Source organism: Pleurodeles waltl, chromosome 6 (assembly GCF_031143425.1).
Source record: "Pleurodeles waltl isolate 20211129_DDA chromosome 6, aPleWal1.hap1.20221129, whole genome shotgun sequence".
NCBI lineage: Eukaryota > Metazoa > Chordata > Amphibia > Caudata > Salamandridae > Pleurodeles > Pleurodeles waltl.
In genome coordinates, this window is record NC_090445.1 from 676,859,657 (window position 1) to 676,886,899 (window position 27,243).

At 45.9% G+C, this 27,243-nt stretch overlaps 1 protein-coding gene across 1 annotated transcript in view; it reads left to right on the forward strand.

Moving 5' to 3' along the window:
* Positions 1-7,100, forward strand: part of LOC138301666 (olfactory receptor 10C1-like) — a 42,123-nt gene extending 35,023 nt beyond the window's left edge. The window contains exon 5 of the mRNA XM_069242180.1: positions 6,141-7,100. Within this exon, the coding sequence (XP_069098281.1) occupies positions 6,141-7,100 (960 nt within the window). The remainder of the gene's footprint in view (positions 1-6,140) is intronic.
* The last annotated feature ends 20,143 nt before the right edge of the window (positions 7,101-27,243 follow it).

Genomic DNA, 27,243 nt, shown 5'->3' on the forward strand with positions numbered 1-27,243 from the left:
TGCCTATGAAGGAGGGGGGAACAAATGGTTCCTCCAAATGGCATGATCCTGTTGACCAACTCTGTTTTGTTTCATGGAACTTAGCAAGGCTTGAGGAGAAGTTTGTGGACCAGAATTAGGTTGATTCTATCAGGCCATATCATAAACTGGCCTTTCAGGAAACCTGGTTTGTCAAGAATACACCTTTTTAGGATGGCTTTGACCATTTTGTTCGCCCAGCATACTATCTTCTTCGGGGTGGGCTAAGGTGGGGCTGTGCCTTTTAACTTCTTTGTCCCTATATTGCCCAATGGGTGAAGTAGAGAAAAAACCTTCAAACGTAGGTGCCGATATTACTCACCTTTACTGACAAACAAACATATTAAATTTTAATCTTTGCAACTCTAGGGGACACCCTCACTACTCTAATGTTATTTCCTCTATGCTTGTGGTTATAGAGACTAGTAATCCCTCGCTCCTTGTACTGGGCTCAAGCTCTATCCCGGACACCCCAATAGTGGTCTTGGGTGATTTTAATATCCACCCTTATCAAGAGACATGTCAGATCTTTCAGGATCTCCCTGCCGGAGATGACTTTTGAACTGCCCATTTAGAACATACTGCCAAAGGGGACCAGGTAAACCTATTAAATCAATCTCTGAACCTGGTCATACCCAACTGTGGATTATATCTTGATCTCTTCTCCGCTTTGTAACTTTTTAGTTGATTACTGGAACATGTGATCAGGTTGGAGGGACCACAACCCCTTAGTGTTAAAATCCCAGTGGCAGAATTCTAATCCGCTGGCCCCTGCCCCTAAATTATTTATTTCTGTGGATCAGGGTAAGTGTCTGAAGTCAACAAAAGTGATCTCTGAGGAGTTTTGTAGAAATGTACTTAGGCAGATAAGTAATGATTTAGAATGTTGTCTTAATCCCAACTCAGCCCTTAGTGATGTTTTAAATGGCTTTTCTGCACTTTGTGATAGTGTGAGGGTTGCCTTCACCATCTCTAGTCGAGGCCACATGATCCCCAGGGGGAACGTTGGTTTGATGAGTCCTGCCCTATAGCTCATAATGACCTAATGAAGGTCCTTAAATGTTCCCCAAGGGACAGAGGGGAGGTAAAGAATTTACACCTCATTTACCAGAAGGCTAGAAAGGAGAGAAAAGAGTCTTTCAAAGATGATGTTTGGGAACAGTTATTGAGAGCTAGCGTCCTCAATTATAGTGCCACCTTCTGAAGAGTTCCTAATCATCCTCTTTTAGTCACTGAGGATGTGCCAACTCTGACCTCAGTGATAGATGAAGCCTAGTGCCATGGTCACTTTTCTCAAATGTACTCTTTTGAGGATAGGACAGAGTCTGTAATTCAACACGTTGATGATAAGGAGCCAGGCAACTCCAGCCTTTCCTTTTCTGTTAATGATGTTGCATGCACCACTAAGCACCTAGCAGGCAATAATGCCCATTGCCCTGCAGGAGTCCCTGCAGATCTTTTTAGGAGTGATGTAGTCACCTGGGTCCCTCTGTTGTTCTATATGTTAAATTATGCTGTGCACCTGGATCCCCACAGTTCATGGTACCACTCTATCAATGTACCAATTTTCAAATGCCACAGGCCCATATCCCTGATTGATGCAACTGTTACGGTACTGGGTCAGGTGATCCTGGAATGGCTGTACCTGTGGGCTCAGGAGAAAAATATCATCTTTGATTTTGAGTATAGATTCATGCCTGGCTTAAGAATCATCAATTAGAGTCTGAACCTGCATATACTAATTCAGTAGTACACCATGGCTAAAAAGGGCACTTTCTTTTTGAGCTTTATGGACCTTACTTCAGCGTTCAACGGGGTGAATCGGTCTAAGCTCTGGTCTATAATGTTGTATCTAGACATTGATTCAGCTTCATTTCTTTTCTGGGTGATATCCACAGGGAAATGTCTGTGTTAGTGAGATTTGGGGAGAATGGTTCTTGCACTAAGCCTTTTTCCATAACTTGAGATGTTAGGGGTACATCCTGTCCCCTTTCTTATTTACTAGCTATATTAATCACCTAGAGGAGGTGTTGCTTGAAGAACAATGTGATGTTCCCTATGTAGGCGCCTGTGCATTACCAGTTCTGCTATACCCAGACAATACTGTCCTTATGCCAAGGACAGCATTAGGGATTCAATTGTTACTTGATAACTTTGCTGATTTTATGGAAAGTTTAGATCTTTCAATAAACAACACAGAATCTTTAGCAATGGTCACTGGCATCAACCTCTCTAAGCACAAAGCCATTTTTTGTAATAAAACAAGATTACTCAAATTCATACATTTTTTTAGTTGGGCATCCTGCTTGATGATAGGAATGCATGTGGCCCACTGCTGACCTCGAAAAAACTCATGTCAGCATGTTCCTGTGGGATGGTTCTGGAGTTCAGTGCCCATATGGGTAGGAAACCAATAAAGGCCCTCCTTCATGTTGATAATGCCAAATGTGTGTCCACCACATGCTATGTTAGCGATATATGGGGGCTTTGGGATTATAGCGCCATTCAGGCTGAGGAGAACCAGTTTGCCAGGCACTTACTGGCTGTCTTGCATAGCACCTCAACCTATACTGCTCATAATATGGGCCTTAAATATATCTCAGTACTATTAAACTTAGACTAGACCATTGTTCAGTGGGTTTGATTTTGGTACAAGAGCTAGCCAACCTTGAACATAATGACTGTGAGGGACTGTCTCACTCTGGACAATGTAAGAGCGATCTCTTTGCAGGAATTTATTAAGACTGAACTCACCACATTGGGCCATCCAAATTTGTTTTTATGTCCTGACAGGATTGTTAAGGCTGATTACACATGGGTCAAACAAAACTTCCTAACTCGTACTATTGCCATATGGACAGGAAGTTAACTGCAGAAACCTGCTGTCCTCATCTATTGTCTGACAAAAATGTTATTTTCAGCTGAGACATATTTGACATGGGTGACCAATGTATATCCCTGTCAGCTTTTAACTAGGTTTAGAATTAACTTTTTCTTTTCTTTTTACAATATATTAGTTTTCCTAAGGGCTGGGATATCCATGGCTCCCTTGATCCTTGTGAGTGTGATAAAATCTCAGCCCAGACCATTGTGCATTTTGTTTTGTTTTGCCTGTTTTTTTACATTACCAAGAAAAAAATGTAAGACACATTTTAAAGGTTTTAAAATTGAAAAAGTGAGGCCAGCCATGTTGTAGCTTTAATGCTTAAGGATGTTCATACTTGTGTGAATGTAGGGAACTTTTTAATCAGCATTGTGAAATTACGGGTGGCCTGGCCTTAATTTGGTCAGAGGGCCATTAGACCCTATGTTACCTCCTCTGTTGGAATATCAGAGGATGTAATTCCCTGTTGATAACTGTCTGTAACCTAAGCTGGAAAGATTTATATGTCACCCAGCCTCATGGCTGAGCATCAATGTAAATCGCACAGTGGTTATGTGTTTTGTCACACATCTTCACATTTTATGGCCTCCTTTTTCTTTTTTTTATTTATTTATATATATATATATATATATATATATATATATATATATATATATATATATACATATATATCTATATATATATATATATATACACACACACACAATATTATTGCAATGTATTGATTGTTATAACTGATTCTCTGTATCTTTTATGGTTATTTTTAACTGAAGAAAGAAGGAACTACTACTACTACGATTGCTACAGCCTAATGGACATTCTGCCTGTTCCTAGTCAGGACTCACTCAGGCTGGGTCCAGGTTCAGGTTGAGGAAGAAGCCTTTTCAGTCCATGAGGCTCTGATCAGGAGTCCAGTCAACTATCCCTTGGAATCACTTTGAAAGTCCTGGGTTAAAGCAGAAGTATAGATCTGAAGCAACATGGTAATTCTCTGAGGCTTCAGGTAGGACAGCAGTCCTCTTGGAAGAGCAGGGTAGTCATCTGAAGTGCACAGCAAGCCAAATGTTGCAGGGCGGACCTTTGAAAGTCCTTCCATAGGTCCAGAAGTGAATGGAAGAATGTATCTGAGGGTCCTATTTGTATACCTGGTGCCAGCTTTGAAGGTAAAGAACCTTCTAAACATCCTGCCACCACCCATTCCTTCCATTGTGTGGCTGTCTGGGAGACATACACAAAGGCCAACTTCTACTCACACGTAGTCATTTGACCAATGAGCAGGCTACCCTTTTGGTGAGCACAGGAAAATGCCAACTTTCTAAAAGTGGCATTTTCAGAACTGTGATTTAAAATCCAACCTAACCATTAAAGATGATTTTAAATTACTATTCTTTATACACCAACATGATATTTCTACTAGTTTTCAAGCAAAAGTTAGACATTATTAAATTTAACAAGGTAGCCTAAAGTTATTCTGAGAGAGCGGTATGCCTGAAAGTAGTTAAAAGCAAATTTAGGGATTTTCCACTACTAGGACATGTAAAATTTACAAATACATGCCCAACTTTTTAAGTGAAGCGCACCATCCCTTTTGGGTTGTAAAAGGCCTACATTAGGAGTGACATATGTACTAAAAAGTGAGTTTTTGGCTTGGCAAAGGAGCTATTTTACCAAGTTAAATTGTCAGTTTAAAACTTCAAGCAGGCTGCAGTGGCAGTCCTGAGACATGTATTAAAGGGCGACTTAAGTGGGCAACACAATAAGGTGGCACAATAAGTGCTACAGGCTCACTAGTGGCATTTATTTTATTGGCCTTGAGTATGTGATATATACATTTATAAGGAACCTATAAATAGATCAATCAGGGGTAAGACAATTCTACCATGTTTTAGGATGTGAGCATAAGCACTGTATCACTGTTTAGCACTGGCAAAGTCATAAGGCCACCAACAACAAATTCAGCTAAATGTTTGTGGGAAGACCACCCTAAGGTTGATACATCTATCAAAAACTTCTGGTGCTATTTGTAGCTGAAACTTCAGAAACTCCTAACTCCTGTTTGACTATCTGGACTTAGTTTGTTTTGGTCAAATTTTATTTATTAAAGTTTACTGTAGGTTTTTAAACAGGTTTAGGATTTTACTTGTGTTGTGTTTTAGTGTTTATTATTGCTTGAGTGCCGAATAAATGATTTACACATTGCCTTTAAGTTAAGCCTGACTGTTTTGTTCAAACCTACTGGAAGGTTAAGCACAGGTTTATTCATTGACTTTTGTGGTTCTCCCTGACAAGGATTGGGATTATTATCTGAAATGGCTTCCTTACTCTTTCAACTAATAATCCAATTTCAAAGTCTGTGATTAATTCTCCATTCTGTTTGTTTGAATTTGTGGTCACTGTTAAGGAATGGTGTGAGGAAGAATTGAGGAAGTGGTAATGTGTTTATAATATTTTCTCAATTTTTTCCTAGTAGCAATCCTTAACTACCCTTACTCCCCTTTAGTGGGTTGAAATAGGGGCGCTGGGGTATGCTTGGTACCTCCAGAAATTGTTTTTAGTAGACTTCCGTAAAAGAGTTCCTCCCAGGAGCTAGATAGCTAAACATAGAAATTGGACTATTAAAAAAGTCAAGGGCCTCTTCTTTAAGAACATAGAATAGAATATCTGTCACCGTTGTGATGGAATAACCCGTCTCTCGAGTTCTAAATCAAGCCCACTGTCTTTTAAGTGAAGGGAACGACCTCGCTATCAAGGAATGATACTAGGAAGATGGAGGAAGAGGTGACAAATATTCTTTGTCAGCTGATGAAACTTTCGGCTTTCCCACTAGAAACACAATGGTCATTTCTTACTGAACATAGATTGTGGCACAACCATATCTCAAAGAAGCAATCATACACTGAACAAAACTAATATCAGTCATTGCATGGCAGAAACACTACAAACTGAGGTGAGGATTAATGCAGTTTCCATGCCAAAGTATGTACAAATTCTTAAACTGTGCATGTCTTGGATGAATGTTATTTTATTAGTAGTATCTGTGTAATCAATCGATGTTCTAGGTGGTTGCATTAATTATACCCTTACACATAGAGGAGTCTTACATTTTTCAGTAAGTAAATATAGGAATATGAAGTTTTTCTCCAGCTGTCATTCCATGTAATGCCATATTCCACACAATGGTGTGATTATCTTCTATGCAACAAATCAGTAGTTCATATGTGCTCTTCTCCATTGGCAGATAAACAAACCAATATCAACAGGATACACCAACCACACATTGCCAACTGAGTTCATCCTACTTGGCTTCTCTGACCTGCCGGCTGTGCATCAGGGCTGGCTTTCTGTGCTGTTTCTCTTCATCTACATTGGAACATTAGTAGGGAATACACTGATAATCCTGCTGGTGACCGTGGACCCTTTCCTACAGATCCCAATGTACTTCTTTCTTAGGAATCTCTCTTTCTTAGAGATCTGTTACATCTCCGTTACCATCCCTGAATTGCTACATATCTTTTTTTTGGGTGACAAACACATTTCTTTTTTAGGATGTGCTGCCCAATCATATTTCTTTTATACATTTGGAAGGGCAGAGTGCTTCCTTTTGGCTTTCATGGCTTATGACAGGTATGTAGCCATTTGTATGCCTTTGAGATACAACACGATCATGACTACAACTTTGTGTGTTCACCTGTCTGTTGTCTCCATAGCTACTGCTGTACTTGAGTCTCTGGGACAGACTGTCTGTGTTTTCAGCCTTTCCTACTGTGAAGTCAACATTATAAACCATTTCTTCTGTGACATACTATCAGTTTTAGGTCTAGCATGCGTAGATACATTCCGTAATGAAGTGTTCTTCTGGGTCTGCATTATCCTATTTGCGTTGATCCCTTTCACCCTTATACTCGTATCCTACATACAAATCCTCTCTTCCGTTCACAGAATACAGTCCACAACAGGACAAATGAGAGCCTTCTCCACCTGTTCCTCCCACCTGATTTCTGTTATTTTGTTTTTTGGGTCAGGAACTTTTTCCTACTTACGGTCAAAGTCCAGCCGCTGGCCAGCGAGGGACAAAATTCTCGCTCTGCTTTATTCTGTCATCACCCCTTTAATGAACCCTCTCATCTACAGTCTAAGGAACGAGCAAGTGAAGTCAGCTTTCCTGAAACTTAGAAGCCAAATAATGTTTTCTTTGTAAATGTAATCCTTAAAGATAGCATATTTGTGGTGTCTTGGTTGCCTGACTGCCATGGGGTTCTTAAACCATAGTGATGGAATCACTGGGTAAACTTGTCTATTGGTTAGTTTTGTATTCCTTGATTGAATTATAGGTGTTTGGCTTTGACTGCGGGAACGGTTCGAGTTTGCCTCTGAGCCCTTTTACATGTATTCAATCTTATGCTCCATTTATTAAATCTTTGAGGAACAAGACTAAGGATCAAGGGCTCTCCTTTACATATTGGCGATGAGCCAATTAAGGAAAACAAGCTTACAACTTGTGTGAGGTAATGTTTTGATTTTGTGGACCCAGGGATATCTTGCCGTACTTCGTGCACCCGAGCACAGTTTGAAACTCTATTTGTAATGTTGTTGACTATCCAATGATACAAAGGATAGTGATTGTCAAATCACTGGTGCAGCTACAATTGTTGCAGCAGGAGGGTTGGTTGATCTAAGTGTTTAAGTCAGTGAACTCTTCCCCTGTCAAGTGTGGGTGATGAGCTACCAAATATTTAGAAATTACACCACCCGCTTCCATATTTAAAAGTCTCACCTCCAACGCTTGGCTCCACGGGATGGGTGAAAGGCAGTTAAGTGCAACAGTAAAGCTGTGTGACCATGTGTGAAGAGCAGCTTATTACACAGAAGTCATGCGGCTGCCAGTCAGCTGCTCATGAACCACAGAGCTGCTTGCTTCACCTGTGCGTGAGAATGAGTTGGAGTCCAAGTCTGTCATGTGACACATGTTACTCTGGCATGTGCCACAACTCATGTGACATATGCCACAGCATGTCATAGATTTCTGACATGCTCTTTTATGATTAATTGCAGATAGCGATAGTGAGTGATTTCCAAAGGGCTCTCTTTCATTGGGTAAACTAAAGAAGAAGAAAAAAAAAAACAGGTGGGATTTGAACCCTTGTCAAATAAGATCCTCACTCCTGGTATTAACTGCTCTACCAACTGACCTATGTAAGTTATTTTTTGACTAAGTGCTTTTTTATCATAGAGGAGTAGAAGTCCTTCATCTATTTCCATTGTGATTTTCTTCCATATGCCACAAATTCACATTTGCTTTTCATGCTCACAAACAAATAGCTCTTCCTCTCATTCACTCTGGCACTGACCGCATTCATTTCTTTTTCTTCCACAATCTTCCTCTATCTCTCATTCCACAAATTAAGGGATTTCTTTCACAGTAAACCTCGCCCCCCTCTCACATGCCACAGCATGTCACACATTTCTGACATAAACTGGCATGACTAAATGGGCCACAAATCTCCCAGACACTTCTAGGGGGTGATTTACAAATGGACCTCTGTCATTTGGTTAAAATGAAGTTGAGAAACAATATAAGAATGACTTTGGCTCGGTAGGGTTTGAACCTGTGTCAAAAGTAGGTGTCATCCATTATATTAACCATTACACTACCAATTCTGCTGCAACAAAGGCTTCATAAATAGCAGTGTCACATAGAAGTTGTGTGGTAGTCCCACTTCTATTGTTCTGTTGATTTTCTTATATATGTCACAAGTTCACAGTTGCTTTTAATGCTTAATAACCTGTCACCCTGGCTCTGGCCTTTTCATTTCATTTCTTTCACAATTTTTCTCTATCTCCCATTCCACAAATTAAGGGATTTCTTTTGCAACAAACCTTGCCCTCCTTCCACATGCCACAATACATACAAGGGTTCTTGTAGTCTGTGAGGTTTTCACCCCAACGGGTCTCCAGGAGCACTAAGTGTTGACATATATTGGCATGACTAATTGGTCCACAAATCTCTTAGACACTACTAGAGGGTGATTTACAAAGGGACCGCTTTCATTTGGGTAAAGTAAAAAATAAATTGAGAGCTGGTGGGCTTGTTTCACTTTAACTGCATCAGTGCTCGGGGAGCATATATCAGCCCCAAACCACTGATTCGGGTAACAGAGGTATAGCTGGAAAGGGGAGAGTCTCCCCTTTCTAATGATATACCTCTCCAGTGATCCCTGCTTAGGAGCATATAGAAGAGTGATCCCCAAGCAGGGATCCACCCATTTTCACCAGGGATTTTGGGGGAGCAGCCCCTTGAGCAAGGGCTTGTCCTCCCAATACCAGATCAGTCTTTCTTCTCCCCAGGTGACAGATGAGGGTACTTCCCCTGATCAGCCCATTCCCCCCAGAAAGGCAGAAAGCCCACTATACACCTGGGTGGATTTCCTACATTATTGGGGCTGGAGGCAGCCCATTATGGGCATGGACATGCCCCATTTCCCCCAAAAGTAAGGTGACAGTCTTTCTTCCCCCTCTAGGGGTTGGATGGGAGTAAATACCCCCAACCTGCCCTCTTGAGGGGGAGGTCAGAAATCCCACTAGACACCAGGGTCCATTGTTGAAATAAGTATAGGGGTGGGTAGGAACTTCCAGAATCCTGAGGAATACACAAAAAGCCTACCACACAGCATAACCCCAATTGTTCCGGAAGGCTCCATCACAGATCTGTAAGGAAAATGTGTGATTTTAGGCAAAGTTTGAGGTTTGCCGGACATTGTGGGTAAGAAAACCCCCAGGGATCCATGCAAGGCACACCACCCGGTAAGTCCCCTGGTTCTCTAGTTTTCAAACATTTCTGTGGTCTGAAGGCTTGCATGGGTGGCACCACAGCACAGCCCCAAGTACTGCAGCTACTCTGATTGCTTATCTATCAATGTAGTTCTTTAGGGTATTTTTGTGGCATGGTTTCAAGGCCAACACCGATAAGTGTGGTAATAATCTTATCGGGGGACAAGTAGGAACTCAGAGGGTAGGATATATGGCTCCTTTCAGATTCCATAACTTTCCATTTTTTACCAAAGTTTGATGATTGCAAGGGTTTCTGGGTAAAATTACCTAGTGAGAACCACCCAAGTCAGCCCACCTTGAATTTCCCCAGGTGTTAAGTTTAAAAAAATGTTCAAGTTTGTTATGTTTGCCTAGGTGCCAGCTGATCTAGGACCCAAAATCCACAGCTACCACTTTGCAAAGAAAGGGCTAGTTTTGAGTGGAAAAATGTGATTATCCATGTTGTGTTTTGGGCTGTTTCTGTCACTGGCACTAGGTCTACCCATACAAGTGAGGTATGTTTTTTATCTGGAGACTTGGGGAAATGCTAGGTACAATGAAGTGTGTGGCGCCCTGCAGATTCCAGAACTTTGTATCACAGGAATATGAAGGAATTTATTTTTGTAGTCAAAGTCACCCAACCCTGAATTCCCCCAGGTGTCTAATTTTTTTTTTTAAATGTGCAAGTTTGCTAGGTTTCCGAGGTGCCAGGTGAGCTAGAGTCTAAAATTCACAGCTCACCAATTTACAAACAAGTGTCAGTTTTCAGTAGAAAAATGGGATGTGCTCATATTCTGTTTTGAGCCATTTCTTGTCATGGGTACTAAGCCTACCCACATGGACGAGATACCATTTTTGTAGGCACCCATGTTGGAGCACTGAATAGTAGAAAATTTGTATAGCAGTATGATGTAGTGAGGCTGGTTAGGCTTCTCTCACAATACCCCAAAGACAGGTCCGTTGGATTCACAATGTTAGACCTGACAGCCTTAGGGTGGTCTTCCTCCACCATTTTGTCTGCCTCCCTCTATTTTTCTGACCTCATTTTTGCTGGCTTTATGACTCTGCACTCTTTACCACTGTTAACCAGTGCTAAAGTGCTTGTGCTCTTTCCCCTAAACATAGTGATATTGGTTCATCCCATAAACATAGTGATATTGGTTCATCCCCATTTGCCATATTTAATTTAATTATAAGTAACTAGTAAAGTGCACTACATGTGTCCAGGGCCTGTAAATGAAATGCTACTAGTGTACATGCAGTACTGATAGTGCCCCCCCCCAATTTACTACCTCTTTAACCATGTCTCAGGCCTGCAACTGCAGAACCGGTGTGTGCAGTTTTACACCACCATCTCAACCTGGCAAGTAAATCCTCTGTCCAGGCCTAAACCTTCCCTTTTCATACATATAAGTCACCCCTAAGGTAGGCCCTGTATAACCCACAGGGCAGGGTGTTGTGTATTGAAAAGGCAGGACATGTACTTTTAAGTTTTACATGTTTTGGTTTGAAAAAGTCCCAATTTCATTGTTCACTACTGCAAGGCCTATCTCTTCCATAAGATAACATTAGGATTACCTCATTTCATCTTTTAAGTTTAATTCCCAATTGTGAAGAGATAGGATTTCCAAGATTGGTATCACTAGACTCAAAATTTATAATCACAATTTATGGTGAAGTTGGATCTTAAATTACAGTTTAGAAAATGCCACTTTCAGAAAGTTGACATTTACTTGCTTTAGCCATTTGGTGCCTAATGCTTGTCTCTGTTTAGTCTGGGTAGGGTGGTAACTGGGCTTTGTGTATTCCCTCTAGATAGCCAGACACAAAGGACACTTAGGTGTGACTGCTTGATATTCCTGGGGGATTGAGAGGGAGGATCTGAGCACAGCCTCACACTTACACCTGAATAGGCTGTGCCCTGCACACACAAAAAGGGCTGCATACCCCCCTGTTCCCCACTAGTGAGCCTGGAGCCAAGGCAGGAAGGGTATAGTGGCAAGTGAGTTAGCAATGATGGAATTGTTTTGGTTCCCGATGGGATCCGTAGAATTGTGAAGTAAGTGTGCAAGTGTAGTGAAGAAAATGAAGGTTTAGAATGTTGAGTTCACTGTTACACGCAGACAAAGAAAGACATGTAAGATCAAGCTATGAGTGTGGTGTATTTATTTATGGGTTCCCACAACTGGCAACAAAATAGGGGATACGTAACCTGAATATCAACAGTACTTTCCGAGAGAGTTTGCAGTGGTCCAGCAAACTGCTTGTGCATGCCACGAGTGCCTTGGTCAAAGTGGAGAATTGACAGTCGGCAGATGTGGAGTCAAAGCTCATCTCCCACCAGTGCAAGACCTTCAAAGAAAGTGATGGCCCCAACAAAGGATTTATTTAACTTTGGTCAGAAAAGTGCTAACACAACCGGGATAAGAGGAACGATGCCACAACTTATCACAGAGCTATCATTTATACAGTACAATAATGGTAAAGGCAGTGATAATAAAGTACAGAACGCACAATCCACAGTGACAGCTAATTGCAAAAGAAGCACTAAGAGGCAGAGATTAACCAGGTGTAGGAAAGTGCAAAGAGACGACAAAAAGCAAAGTGGTCCAGATACATGAAACAGTCATCTGCTGACCAGAACCAGGATAAAGAGAGTTATCCGACCTCAGTACCAGGTGCTGTAACCTAAGAAGAAGCACAAGGGTTGTGTTTATGAGGCTGGTGAGCCCTGTCAGACTGACTGAAAGGAAGCCGGAATAGTGGAAGTCTGCTTTTCAAATGGCCACAAAGAAAGAGGCCACAGTTCCACAAACTGTCTGAAATGATCCAGAGGCCAGCATCTCGCGAAGTCTCAGAGATGGTGTGCATTAACAAGATCGCAGAGGTCAACAAACAGTGCTGTAGAGAACTCCACTTTCAGTGTCAGGAAATTCCACAAATGCAAAATATTGGCAGCAGATGGACTGCCTGGATAGAAACGTTTGATGATTTCATCAATGCACTGGAAGAAACAGATAACGAGAAGATTATCAAGTACCTCAAGAATCTTGCCAGTGCAGTTGTATAAGAAGTCAAAAAGAAAATGCAGCGAGCTGATGGAGTTACGTACCACCAAATCAAAGAAGGCTTGAATCTCCAATTCAATCCAATGCCCAAATGTTGATTCCAAAAGGTGCATTTTCAGTCATGAACAACAGAAAGTCAATGAAACAACTGATGAATTTGTTGAGAGGCTGGATACACTCATCAAACACTGTAAGTTCAATTAACTTAATGATGAGGAGGCTATACGTCTCAGGGTTATTGATAAATGACTGTCAGATTTGTGGGGGTGAGAAATGCTGAGAGAGTCTCCTAGTCTGGAGTTAGTGCTCATTGCTGCCAAAGCTGAGGACTGTGCCAATAAACAAGCTGCTGACATGGAGGCCAGAGGTGCCCAGAGCGAGTCAGTCATTAACATGAAAAGTAAGCTGAAGCACAAGGATGAAGGGCACAAAGTGATGTATCCACAGAAAAAGATGTGCTTCAGGTGTGGATTTTCCTTTCCATACTAAGGTAAATGTCCCGCCATTGGACAATTATACAAAGGCTGTGGAAAGGAGAACATTTTTTTTTAACAGTTTGCAAGGCAAAGGAAAAGCTAAGTGCCTCCAAAAGAGAAAACAAAATGGACTCCCGAATATTCCAGAAGCGATGTTCTGCACACACACACAAGGTCAAGCGGCAACATTGGCTGAGGCAAATCGACACCAAACAAAGTTGACTGTCATCTAAATCTTCATCAAAAACGTCCTCAGTATCAAGTGAAAGTGAGGAAGATGGATGTTCATGTCGATGTTTTCCTTAGAAAACCATGCAGATGTCAACCAGTCCGCATTTTCAGAAAAATGCAAGTCAAAGAAAAGTCGACCAGTTAAAATACAAAAGTCATTCAAACATTGTCCTAAAATTACACTAAAGTTAAATGGCTGTTCCATACCTTTTATTATCGACAGTGGTGTGTCGATAAACATTATGCATGAGGGGAAATACAATGAACTGTCTCCATTGCTCCATCTTATCTTTGGAGTCTAAAGTGTATTCATGGCCTGCACTTGTGCCATTAAAGAGTCAGGATTCATTAATAGCAGCGATGAAACACAAGAAAACAAAAATAAAAGCACCCATTCACTTACTTCAAGTTACTTTGGCAAGTGCCTGTTTACTAACCTTCAGTACAACTGCTGATATGGGACTTTTATCGGTGAATTACAGCATGAATAATACGTAAGTTCCCTTTGTTTTTTCATGAGTTAGGAAAACTTGACTATGAAAGTACAATTGCATATTAATGAGGACGTGCGTCCTGTTGCTCAAAGACACAGACAAATTGCATTTTGTTCACAAGAAGCTTGAAACCTTACTCAAACATGATATCATTGAGCGTTCTACTGGTCCAACTCCCTGGGTTTCTCCCATAGTGGTAATACCCAAAAAGAACAGTGAAGAAGGAGTATGCATCTGTGTTAATATGCATCAAGCTAACAAGGCAATTCAATGAGAGAACGACATCCAGGTCTGCACATTGCCAACAAGATCAGACAGTTGAATGGTGTGAAAGTCTTCTCTCACCTTGATCTGAACAAAGGATATCATCAATTGGAACTCGAAGAGAAGTGCAGGTACATTACCACCTATTTTACACATACTGGTTTGTTCTGATATAAAAGACTATGGCCCTCATTATGACATTGGGGGTAAATCCCACCTACCGCCATGCTGACAGCCGCCAACTTACTGCCATGCTGGCGAATATCCGTTCACCATATTATGACAGACATACCAATGCGACAGAATACACCCACATACACAAATCCGTCATACCAAAGGTCAGTGATAAACTGGCGGTCCCAAAACCCACACTGTTACACCAACAAAACTATGCCCATCACATTATGACCCACGAATCACCACGGTGGACATTCAATGGCTGTAAACCATTGGCGGTACATACTGCTGTGCTCAGAATGGACACCCACATACAAAATAACACTACATTGGCCTATACCAAAAACACACACCTGACAACCATACACACACCACTATAAAACACACACCCACATTACCCACAACCATTTACGAACAACTATTGCCACCAGGAGACTGAGAAGAAGAGCACAGAGGCAACTAGACACACACACCACATACACCCATACACTCATCACACACCCCACCACATTACCCAACACACCCTCACCAATGCACATCACACAACACCCATGGCACCACAAAGGCACCCCCGTTTCACTGAGGAGGAGTTAAGGGTCAAGCTGGAGGAAATCTTCAGGGTAGAGCCACAGCTCTTTGGAGCACAGGTGCAGCAAATATCAATAGCAAGGAAGATGGAGCTATGGCGGAGAATTGTGGAGAGTGTCAACGCCATAGGACAGCACCAAAGAACAAGGGATGACATCAAGAAGAGGTGGAACGAACTACGGGGGAAGGTATTTCCACGTACAGAAGACTGGCGGTGGACCCCCACCTCCTCCCCCACAACTCACAGCATGGGAGGAGCAAGTACTGGCAATACTGCATCCTGACGGACTCGCCGGAGTTGGCAAAGTACTGGTAGCTAGTAAGTCAACTTTAACAATTATCACCCCCCCATACCTGCATGTCATCACACCCCCTCACCTGCACTCCCATCACTCCACTACATCCCACACACTCCAGCAGCACATCACACTAATCCCTATGCCAAGCCCTGCATGCTGTACCAATGCATGGACACCCCTCCCAGCCCTGCATGGACACTCATCACTAAAGCATGCACAGCATAGGGAAACTAACAATCCCACAATACATCAACATATACAAGCAAAAGCTGACAGGGTAACAACAACCATAGAGGGGAAGCTACAGAAGAACAAATGTCATACACTTGAAGCATAATGCATCATTTACATCCCCACAGGTACTCCAGCCAATGTCACTGGAGAGGAGGTGCCACCACTATCCAGTCCCCCAACAAGAGGCCCACAGTGATGACAGTAACTCTGGACTTCTGGTCTGGATGACCTCCCTGGCCCATCAGGGACCAATGGACAGCCGGTCACCCAAGCCCACTCACAGACCACCACAGAGCCTCCCTCATCAGGAACCAAAAGCACAGCGCCCACCCAGCGTACCCACACCTCTTTCCCCAGGACACGTCATTAAGCAGTGTGCCCACCTGTACAGGGACCCCAGGCCACACCTCGACCACAAGACAATGAAGGACCTGGGGTCAGTAGCAGTGGGCACACTGTTCAGGAAACAGAGGCATAGGCCATAAGAGAAACTGGGAGGACTGATGTGCGCCAGGGGGAGGACAGGAGCAGGGAACCAACTCTACAGAAGGCACTCTTCGAGGTCCTGTGAGCCTACTAACATTCCCCAGGACACGATGGGCCAGATCCTAGACAATGTGCAGGAGAACAGGCGGCTGCAAGAGGGACAGTATCAGGGGATCAGGGAGGACTTTCAGGCCATTAACAACACCCTGATCTCCATAGCGGGGGTGCAGGCAGACATGGCCAACATCATGAGGGAGGCAACACCACACCAGTGGGCCCCTGCCTCTAGCCACTCATCTGAACAGCCCTCCACTTCAGCTGCCGCTAGTGGCCTGGAGGCCCTGCCACAGGACCCACAGGCCACCAGCACCCCTCCCCCTGCAGTAGGTGAACCACCCCGCAAATGTTCACTGTGAAGCAGACAGAAGCCAGAGACACTTGCCAAGACCACTGCCAGGAAATGAGATTCTCCTGATTGTTCCCCTTGTGTCCCACTCAGTCACCTTGTCCAACTTGAACTGCCATTGCTCTCCTTCTTGTACTGGAGTAGCGTACAGTGGAGTGGCAACAGTAGAATAGTGTATAGTGGAGTGGCTACAGTGGCGTGGCGTGGCATATGGATGTATGTGACATTTAGCAGCAATGTAGATTGCAGTGTCCAGAACATCCATGCACGCGTCCCCTGTGTCCTCTCCCACCATGTCTGTCCACCCCCCTCCTAAAGGACACTAATGGAAGCACATAGACACCCAACAGCCATCCACCTCACAACAACATACAGCCTATGCACCTGCACCCAAATCCAGCAGACATACCCCTCTGATGACCACTCCCTCATACTCCACTCCCATAACTCCTCCCGCTTCCTGCCCCAATGTCCCTAGAAAGCTTTTCCTTTCGCAGATTGACCTCTTCCCTACCCCTCTCCCCGTCCTGCAGGTATAGGCAGGGTAGCAAGAACATAGCCCAGCACCTCAGCCAAAGAGTCCATGGGGACAGTGGTAGCACCACCTACTCGTGGTGGTAGGGATACCAGAACAACAACACTGAAAGGGAACGAGGCAGCACAACCTGGGATGAAAGGGAAAGGTTTTGCACCAGCTGTGAGGAAGGGGAAGGAGTCTGCACAAGCTGTGAAGAAGGGGAAGGAGCCTGCACCAGCTGTGGAGAAGGGAAAGGAGTCTGCACCAGCTGTGAAGAAGGGGAAGGAGTCTGCACGAGCTGTGAGGAAAGGGAAGGTGCCTGAACCACAAGGCAGAGGAGGGAAGAGCCCATCCACCCTTGCCAGGAAGAGTAAGGGATCCCCAACCCATGACCAGGAGGAGAAGAGGCACTCTACGCCAGCGGAAGCTGTCACGCAAATACCACTTCCACCACTGGCTGTCACAGGGCCCCCACAGACAGTCGTGGATGTGATGCCATCTCAGAGTGCAGGGCCTACCCAGGAGCTTCCCCCAACCACCACCAGCATGCATCCATCACAGAGTGCAGGGGCTGCCCAGGAGCCTCCTCAAACACCACCAACATGCAGCCATCACAGAGTTCTGGGGCTGCCCAGGAGCTTCCCCCAAACACCACCAGCATGCAGCCATCACCGCCAGCAGACGCCATGTAGTCCACCCTCCAGGGGCTACTGTGTGGGCTGCCCCCTCTAGAACCAGTGGGGTATTCACCAACCTGAGACACTGTGGCCTTGCACTCCCCAGGACAAAGCCATGGGCATGTTGCCCCCTCCAGAACCAAAAGGGCAAGACACCCACCTGAGAGATTGTAGCCTTGCACTCCCCAGGACAAAGCAATGGGCATGTTGTCCCCTCCAGAACCAGTGGGCTTGTTCCCGCATTTTGCTGAGGTGCCCTCCCTCCCCCTGAGGTGCCTGCCTATTTGCGAACTGATGCTCCTGCAGTGTTCTATCCGGATGTGCTCAGGATTCGAGTTGGGCCTTGAACTTTGCCCTGTGTCCATTTGGGCCCTTTGAACTTTGGATTGGAAAGTGTCCCTTTTTTATACAAGTGTACATATCTTTTTCATGGCCAAATCGGATTATTAATTTTGATGTTGAACTGATTACAATCACTTTTGTCAATCCCTGTTGTCCTTGCATTATTCTGCCGATTTTTGGGGTCAAATTGTTTTTGTAGTGCAGCTGGATGTATGTGTGGAGTGTGTGTGAATGGTGTGTGTTGTGTGGTGTGTGTGTGTCACTCTCTTTTTCCTCACACCCTCCCTTGTGTGCTAGGTGGCTTTACTCACCGCCGTCGTCTTCGTCGGCATTGGTGTTCCAGGTGGAGCATAACGTAGAAGATCATCGGGGAAACTTGCAGTTCGGGTTCCATGGTGGTGTGGTTCTTCCCTGTGTCTCCAATAGTGAGTCCTTTGACTTTTGTGCTCTGTTTCTGCCAGGCTTTTGTTGGTGTTGGTACCACCCCGGAAAAGGTGGTGGTTGGGCGGAACTTTGACTTCCGCCTAGCTGTAGGCAGCTATTGCCATGGTGGCTATTGTTTCTGCCTTGGCGGTTGGTGTGGTACATTGGCTGTCTATCGGAGATATCACTGCCATGGTCATAATTTGGTGGCACTTACCTCCAGCCTGTTGGCAGTATTACCGCCACTTTATCACCCACCCCTAGTGTCGTAATGAGGGCCTATGTTTCAGTATATCATCTGCTGCATAGCTTTTTCAACATGTCATTTGATGTAAGATACAGCTTGTCATGAATTCTTTTAATTATAGTGGTGACATATTAGTTTTCCGAGCTACCCTGAAAGAGCATGATAAAACTCTTACTCAAGTGAGTCATTTACTTGCTAATGAAGGTTTAACTTTGTATGCTGAGAAATGTGAGATCCATAAGACAAACCTCAAATTGTTTGGCCATATCTTTTCTGATGGGGTATGACACTCGATCCAGCTAAAGTGCAAGCCTTGTCAACTGCCAGTCCCCCACGACATGTTGTCGTGTTACGATCATTTCTTGGCATGGCCAGTTACTGTTCTAGATACATACATGACTTTGCCACAGAGAGTGTTCCTTTAAGAGACTTGATGAAATAGAATGTTTCATTGGTCCCATGAATGCGAGCAAAGGTTTAGGAAAATCAAACAAGCCATTGAGAATGCCACTGAAATGGCATATTTTCATCCACAGCTTTAAACAGAGGTTGTTGTTGACTTTAGCCCTGTCAGGTTGGGTGCAATCCTTGCCCAGCACAGTGGACACCCAAATGCTCGAAGGCATATTGTGGCATGTCCTAGCAGAAGTTTGTCCCAAACTGAACGCACCTACTCACAACCTGAGAAAGAAAGTGTAGCAGCAGTGTGGGCTTGAGAACATTTCCAAGTGTTTTTATATGGAAAGCCTTTCATGCTTCAGACCTATCATCATGCATTGTTTTTTATCTTTGGCAATCCAATGGTCAAGATGACTCCTCGCTTTAAAAGGTTGGGTCTACCACTACAAGAATATAACTACACAATCGGACACCATCCAGGGAAAGATCAAAACCCTTCTGACTGCTTCTGACTGCTTTCCACGAGTGCCAGTACACTAAAGCCTACGTAAAGTTAATTGCGAAATCCAACTTACCTACAGCCATTTCATTGGAATAAATTGTTACTGCCACAAGTAAAGATAGTGACAAGTTAAAACTGAAGAACATTATTACATCAGTCTTGGAAACAGCACACACAACCTCTTGCAAGTGAAAGTGAATACCAGAAACTCTAAAATGTCAAAGGTGAACTGTCCATTGCTCAAGAAGGTATTATCTTACGAGGTCCAAGAATTGTTATTTCGGTGAGTCTGTGCCAACAAATAATTGATGTAGCTCATGATGGATATCATGGAATTGTTTCTACTAAACAAGCTATCCAAGATTTAGGCCCTCATTATGAGCACGCCGGTAAACACTAACAACCGCCAACAGACGGGCGGTCTGAACTGCCAAATAATGAACCAACTGAAACCCAGACATCCTCACTCACTGGAGGCTCACACAACACGCCGAAGCAGACATGGAGAGAAAGTTGCAGATCATGCCAGCCCTGCTCCTTGTCATATACCTCCATGACCAAGACCGCCGAAGAAGATGACAACAGTAAGTGCCACAACCTACTAAACAAGGGAAGAAAGGGCACAGTTACATAACCACCCACTCCACCCTCCCTGCAACACTCCCCCAACCCTTCACAGCATCACAAGCCATACACCCCACAGCAAGAGGTATTTACCCGACACAAGGCAAATCTAACCTGCCCAAAGTACATACATGTGTCCTACACCCCCAAACAATGAAACAAGAGACCACGGATCCAGAGTGTGCCTCAAACAACACAGGCCACACATTAACCTTTATTCTGCTTACTGAGCAACAGAAGTGCATAGAAGGCCAATGGCCAGTCCATAGTGAAATAAGTCCGATGGACCACGATGGCCTCAACTTGATTCCCACAAGTGCAATGGTACTCCACCTCATGGGGCAACAATGGGGCATCTAGGCACCTCAGGCAACAGGGGCGGGGGTGGTGGTGTGGGGATTTACGACGGGGGATTAGATTTCCGTTTGGAAGGTGGAGGGGGTTTGGGTTTGCCCTTGGAAGGTGGGGGAGTGGGCTTGGACGAGGGGGTGGCAGATGGACCTGGTGCAGCACGGGGCTTCTTCCTCTCTGGGGAAGAAGCACAGGAATGGGAAGGGCGGACAGGGGCAGGCTGTGACATGGGAGGACTGGACGGGGCAAGGAGGTGAGCACTTTTAAAGATGAGACGGGATGGGCCAATGGGTTCAAAGAGGTCAACACAGGATACAAGTTTACAAAAGTTTCTTAGGTGCAAGTGAGGTGGACCTGGAGGAAGGCGTGGGAGTGGAGGTAGAGGGAGTGGTTGTGACAGGTGTAGGTATACGTGACGTGGCTGCAGGGGACTGGACAGTATGTTGAGGTGTGGTGGATGTGTGATTGGTGTGTGTTTTGGTGCGTTTGAGTATCTTGGGAGGACGGGGGGTGGACACAATGGGACAAGACAGGCTGCCAGTGTAAATGGATGTTGTCTGGGCGTCTGCAAGTCTGGTGAGTGTGCTGCATGTGTCAACTAAAGTCGTTGTGGTGAGTGCAGGTGTGGTGTCTGGGGTGCATGAATGGATGTGTTCTATTGTGGGGACCCTCAGGAATAGGGTCAGCAACATTGAATGAGGGTGCAGTGCCTGTGGGTGTGCATGTAGAGGGGACAGACAGGGAGGTGGAAGAGGTGGATACACTGGGGGAAGTGGATGTTAGTGTGTGTGCATGTGCATGTTGGCTGTGTGTAAGCTTGTGGTGGGAGGTGTGGTGCATGTGTTTTGAAGTGTGCTTCTTGTGTGTTGGAGTGTGTGCTTGCGTGTCAGAATGTGTGCTTTGGACGGGTGAAGGGAGTGGGGTGCTGGATGGGGTAGAGGTGGTTGGAGGGGGGATGAAATGACCAGGGACACTGGCTGCCATCCAAGAGGAGGCCAGAGCCTGAAAAGATCTCTGTAGGCCAGACACGACACCGTGAATGCCATCCAGATAGGCATTGGTCTGCTACACCTCTGCTGCTAGCCCCTGGATGGCATTGACGATGGTTGTCTGCCCTACAGAGATGGTTCTCAGGAGGTCAATAACCTCTTCTGTAAGGGCAGCAGGGCTGACTGGGGCAAGGGAGGAGGTGTCTGGGGTGAAGGAGATGCCCACCCTTCTGGGTGAGCGGGCACGGACAACTGGGTGGGGAGCAACTGGGAGGGCGGTGATGGTATGGGGGTGCGGATGATGACACAGTGGAGGTGGGCCCACTAGGGTCCGCCACCACCAGAGAGCCCCCATCGGAGGAGGTATCGGAGTCAGTACCTCCAGTGGTAGTTGCCTATCCCGTGGTACTCCCCTTGCCCTCCAACCCACTGGTCCCCTTGGCGTCGGACGACTCTACCTCTGAGGATCCGTGGGCCGCTGCCTCCCCACTCGCCGTTGCCTCAGCTCCCTCACCAGATGATGCTGATGTACACAGACAACACAAGAGAACAGGGATGGGGAGACAAAACAGGAGAGACACTTGTAAATAGCTGAATGGAGGTACATTAGTGGTTCACACATACACCCACCCAGGAAACCTTCCACCAGGCAGCACCTACCGCTATACACATGGCTATGCCCCTGACTAGTGGCCAGAACCCTGCTCTACAGCCATTCCCCAACTAACTTAAGGACCTGAGGTACTGCAGACTTGACTCAAACACCCATACTCCCCACGGGGGCCATTATGTAGACGGACATCAGTCATAGTCCCTGCCACTAGACAGCATAAAAATGAATGCACACACACACATCCATCAAGGGGCCAAAATATGGTATATGTACTCACCCACTTGTGACTGCTGTGCAGCCTTCAAGTGCCCATTCAGGTCCGGGTACGCCACTGCCGGGATGTGTTGCATAAGGGGGGGTCAGTGCCCAAAGGGCACCCCTTCCTTGTTGGGAGGACCTCCCCAGCTGGGCCTCACAGATCTTCCTCGCCCAGCGCCCCAGGTATTCCACCTCTTCCTGCATTGGGTGCTCTGCAGGTTGTAGACCCCCATGATCCGCACTTCCTTGGCGATTACATGCCAAAGCCCCCTCTTCTGGTGGGCGCTTACCTATAAGGGACACACAGAAAAGTAACAGTGAGGTCAGAAAGTGGCCAATCATGTACAGCTGGCTATACGTCACTATGGGACGGACATTTCAAACAGCCTAGCAGCACACACACATGCAGCATGTCAGGAACCCTGGACCATACAGTGTCACAAGTGCACACATGTATGCAGCCAACACCCACCACTACACATATCCATGCCCCCCAATCGTCCTACTCATCTGTACCTCTGGCCGACCGTAGAGCTTGGCGTACAGGGGCAGGACCCCATCCACGAGCTTCTCCAATTCCTAGTTGGTGAAGCCTGGGGCCCTTTCAGCTGCAACACGTGCCATTTCCATGACCAGAGGCAGGACACAGGAGTACACTCAGTGGAGTACCTGCATGCATGAGATCAGGGAGTCAAGTGAAGTTGGGATGACGAGTTCGAATACGCACCACAGCGGTGTGCACCATCACCGCCGGCGGCGATCATGATGCGCTAAGAATGCCCATTGACAACCATGTTAACCAATGAATTTGCGCACGGCGGTAAACACCGCCTTATGCTATTACGTCAACCTCTAGCGGTATGAGGTCACTTCCACCACAACACTTCTGGATTAGAGGGGGCAGACATTTTGGCCTTAACTACGCAGTTGTAAAACCCTCATCAGCACAATGCAGGCCCTCATGTTCCCTAAACACCCATAGGCATGTAACAATATACAATACCTCACCTGACCAGTCCTGATATATCATTGTGGTCATGTTGCTGTAATGTCACACACACTGAGCATTTGTGTTGTCGAAATCATGCCAGCAGTGCTGAATAAAAAACAATGTGTGCAGATGTATGTGTGTGCCTCACACATGTTTTCAACTCCTCTTAGGTACAGACCCTTGTGGAGAGGAAAGGCCATATCGGTGTACAGACCACTTGTTGATTTGCAGACCATGGTGGAGCATCACATCATTATCAATTACAGACTCACTCCTGCAACTATTCATGAACTTCGTGCATTACTGCATCCAGCACTGACTCCGGCAAATCGTAATCAGCATGCCATCCCTAATGAAGTGCAGGTACTCTCTGCACTCTATTTCCTGGACATGGGCTCATTTCAAGGGACAGTGGGCATGGGTGCAGGTTTTTCACAGCCAATGTTTAGAATTATGCTGTCAAGATTCTGGAATGCATTTGTGCAACACCTAGAGTCCTATGTGAGGTTTCCACAAAGTGCTGACCTCCCTGCCATCAAGTCGGACTTCTATGTCTTTGCCAACATACCCCATGTGATAGGTGCCATTGATGGGACCCACATAGCTATCATCCCCTCAAGAGTCAGTGAACAGGTGTACAGATACAGGAAGAACTTTAATTCCATGAACATTCAGTTGGTGTGTACTGCAGACCAGTATATCTCACATGTGAATGCCACGTTCCCTGGTTCAGTCCATGATTCCTTTGTGCTGAGGAACAGTAGTGTGCCACACAAGATGGAACAACTACAAGAGGATAGAGGGTGGTTCATAGGTAGGAGTTTCTGACACTTATTGCCGCTTAGCAGACAGTCAGGCTGTCTGCCTCTGAGGGTTGTCAATAACAGTCCTGTTTTGCACCTTTTTCTAGGTGATTGTGGCTATCTCAACTTGCGTTGGCTCCTGACACCAGTGAGGAATCCTGGAACAGATGCAGAGAGGAATTACAATGAGGCCCATGGATGTACTAGGCGGGTGATAGAGCGCACAATAGGTCTCCTGAACGCTAGATTTCATTGCCTACATATCTCTGGAGGTTCCCTGGCCTATGGGCCTGAAAAGGTGTGTACAATAGTGGTGGCCTGCTGCATGCTGCACAACGTGGGTGTGAGAAATTCTATCCCCCTTTTGGAGGAGAAGGGTGCTGTATATCCAGACCAGCTTCCTCAGAAAGGGGATGAGAGTGATGGTGATGATGAGGAGGGGGAAGATGTAAATACCAGGAACCAGCTGATACAACTCTACTTCCAGTAACTTTGTGGGACAATTGGATGGGATTGCTGCCTGTGCATCATACTGTCAGTGTGCCTTGTCATCTAGGGAGGTGTTGGGTCAATACTCATTGCCACTGTGACCAGGTCTGCATCGGACAGGTTACAATATAGTATAATAGATCAACACATCTGTAGGCACAACAACATGTAATGCATGTGGTGCATTTCCTGCTTCTCAGATAATAATAAAAGAGTTATCATACAGTTGCATCCATACTTCACTTTGTTTAAACTTAATCACAGGGGACATTGTAACAGCTGAAAAGGTGTTTTATTTGGTGCAGGGATTAAATCATGCAGATTGCAGTGATGGGAGTGGGCTACTGGTGGTTGTACAATATGGCAACATGGTTGCAGCATTGTTGGCAGTAGTGATAGGTCCATCATTGCTTACAAGAGTTTGTTGTAGTTTTCACACTGTTTGGTTGTTGATTCAGTGGGACACTTGGAGGACAGTTCTTGCCAGAGTCAATTCTTTGAGGGGGCCTTGGTCTTGGCAGGTGTTCCTGTGCCAAATCTGGGCCTGAGGGTACGTTTGGGCACCTTGTGTTGGCCGGTACAGGTTGAGATGGATGTCCCCTGTGTGTCCTGAAACAGTGGTACATGTGTAGTTGCTGCTGATGCTGTTGTTGTCCGGTCTGTATCCTGGCTTGTAATAGGGGCTTCCTGGTCTGTGTGGGCCTCAGGCTGTGTTGGGACATGGTGCAACAGCGCACCTGTTGTGCTGCCCATTGTGGCATTGTGCAGTTTCCACTGCTCCATGGCCTCTTGGTGGTGTGCTAGCTGCATCCTTTGACTCTGCTCTAGGGTGGATACTATCTGGGTCAATCTGTCCTAGGCCTGGTGATATGCTCCCAAGACCTCAGAGATCACGTTCTGGGCTGCAGCATCCATCATGGGGCCTCCCCCCTGGGCCACTGATGCCCTCCCACTGTGCCTTGCCCCCTGTGCTTGTGTCCCCTGCACAGGTCTGGCGGTACCACTTGTACTGGGGCCATTGTCTTCCTGCCGGTTGGTAGGGGGTGACTGTGGCTTCTGTACTTGTGTTCCACCAGTCTGTGGCCTGGATACACAGGTGTGGGGACGGTTGCCCTGGGCTGATGTTGTTGGCTGGGTCGTAGGGGTATCATTGGTATCCTGGGTGGGGCTGCTGGATGGTGAGAGTCAAGGACTGTATGAGGGGCCAGGGTGATCGTCAGTGTCCAGGGTTCCATACCCAGTGTCCTGGGAGGTGCTTCTGTCTCCCTGTGTGGCACTGCCACTCCTTGTCCTGTCTGTCAGGGTGGCATGGGTGGTGTTGCCTGTTGGGGGGAATGGACATGTCTGTTACATTATCATGATGAGATGGAGTGCACAGGACTGGGCGGTTTTGTGCAGGTTTTCACACTTTGGGGCAATGCAGGTAGCTTTCATGAGGTTAGCATTGCTTTTTGCTTAGGATATCGAGGTGCAGTGTGGGTGCTGTAGGCCATTGTGATTCCTTGCAGGGGTGGGTGGCTGCACAAAGGGGGAGGGATGTGGGCCTATTAGTGGGTTTGTGGGCATGCAGGGTGACTGGATGTGGTGATTGTGGCCTGGGTGGGGTTGTGGTCCTGGTGGTAGTTGGAGAGGTGAGGTGGTACATGCATTCCAGGTGTGATGGATATGGGGTAATTCTAGATGACTTACCCGAATCCATTGCTCCAGTGAGTCCAGTGAGTCCCTCAGGGTGCAGGATAGCCAGTACCTTTTCCTCTCAGTCAGTGTAGTCGGGTGGTGTTGGTGGAGGTCCTCCCCCAGTCTTCTGGACTGCAATGTTTTGCCTGGATGCCATGGACCTGACCTTCCCACGCAGATTGTTCCATCTCTTTAGGATGTCGTCCCTGGTGCGTGGATGGTGTCCCACTGCATTGACCTTGTTGACTATTGTCTGCCATAGCTCTATCGTCCTGGCGATGTATGCATGCTGGACCTGTGACTCGACCTTCAGGATCTCATCCACCATGGTCCATCGCTCCTATTCTGTGAAGCGTGGGTGTTTGGGGGGGTGCTGTGGTGAGTGTTGTGAATGGTGTCTTGTGTGTATCTAGGTGAGGGCGCTCTTGTGCGCTTGGGTGTATGTTTCGTGGATTGTGGCGTTCGATGTCTGCTTCTGGGGTTCTCTGTATTAGTTGGCCTAATTTCATTGCAAGGGATTGTGGGGTGTGTCTGTGAGTGTTTTATAATGTGGATGTGTTTCAGGTGTGTGGGTTTCAAACTTGCCAATGTATGCATTTCGTGCTGTTGGTTCCACTTGCCGCCCGTGGCGTTCTGTACCGCCAATGGTCGTTCGCCTTTCACTGACCGCCGCAGTGATTTGTGCTTCATTATTTGGAGGGTGGGGTGTTTGTTTGCTCGGCGGAGGCAGGGTGGAAGGTCCAGCATTTCTGCTGACAAGGTCCTGGGGGTGACAGGTGGCAGGGAGATTTTTGATGGTTTCTGATTTTTACATCATTATATGGCGGGATTCTGTTCATCGCCAATGGCGGTCTTCTGTTCGCCGTCGCCACGGCGGTTGACGGTGTTTACCGCCGTGTTCATAATGAA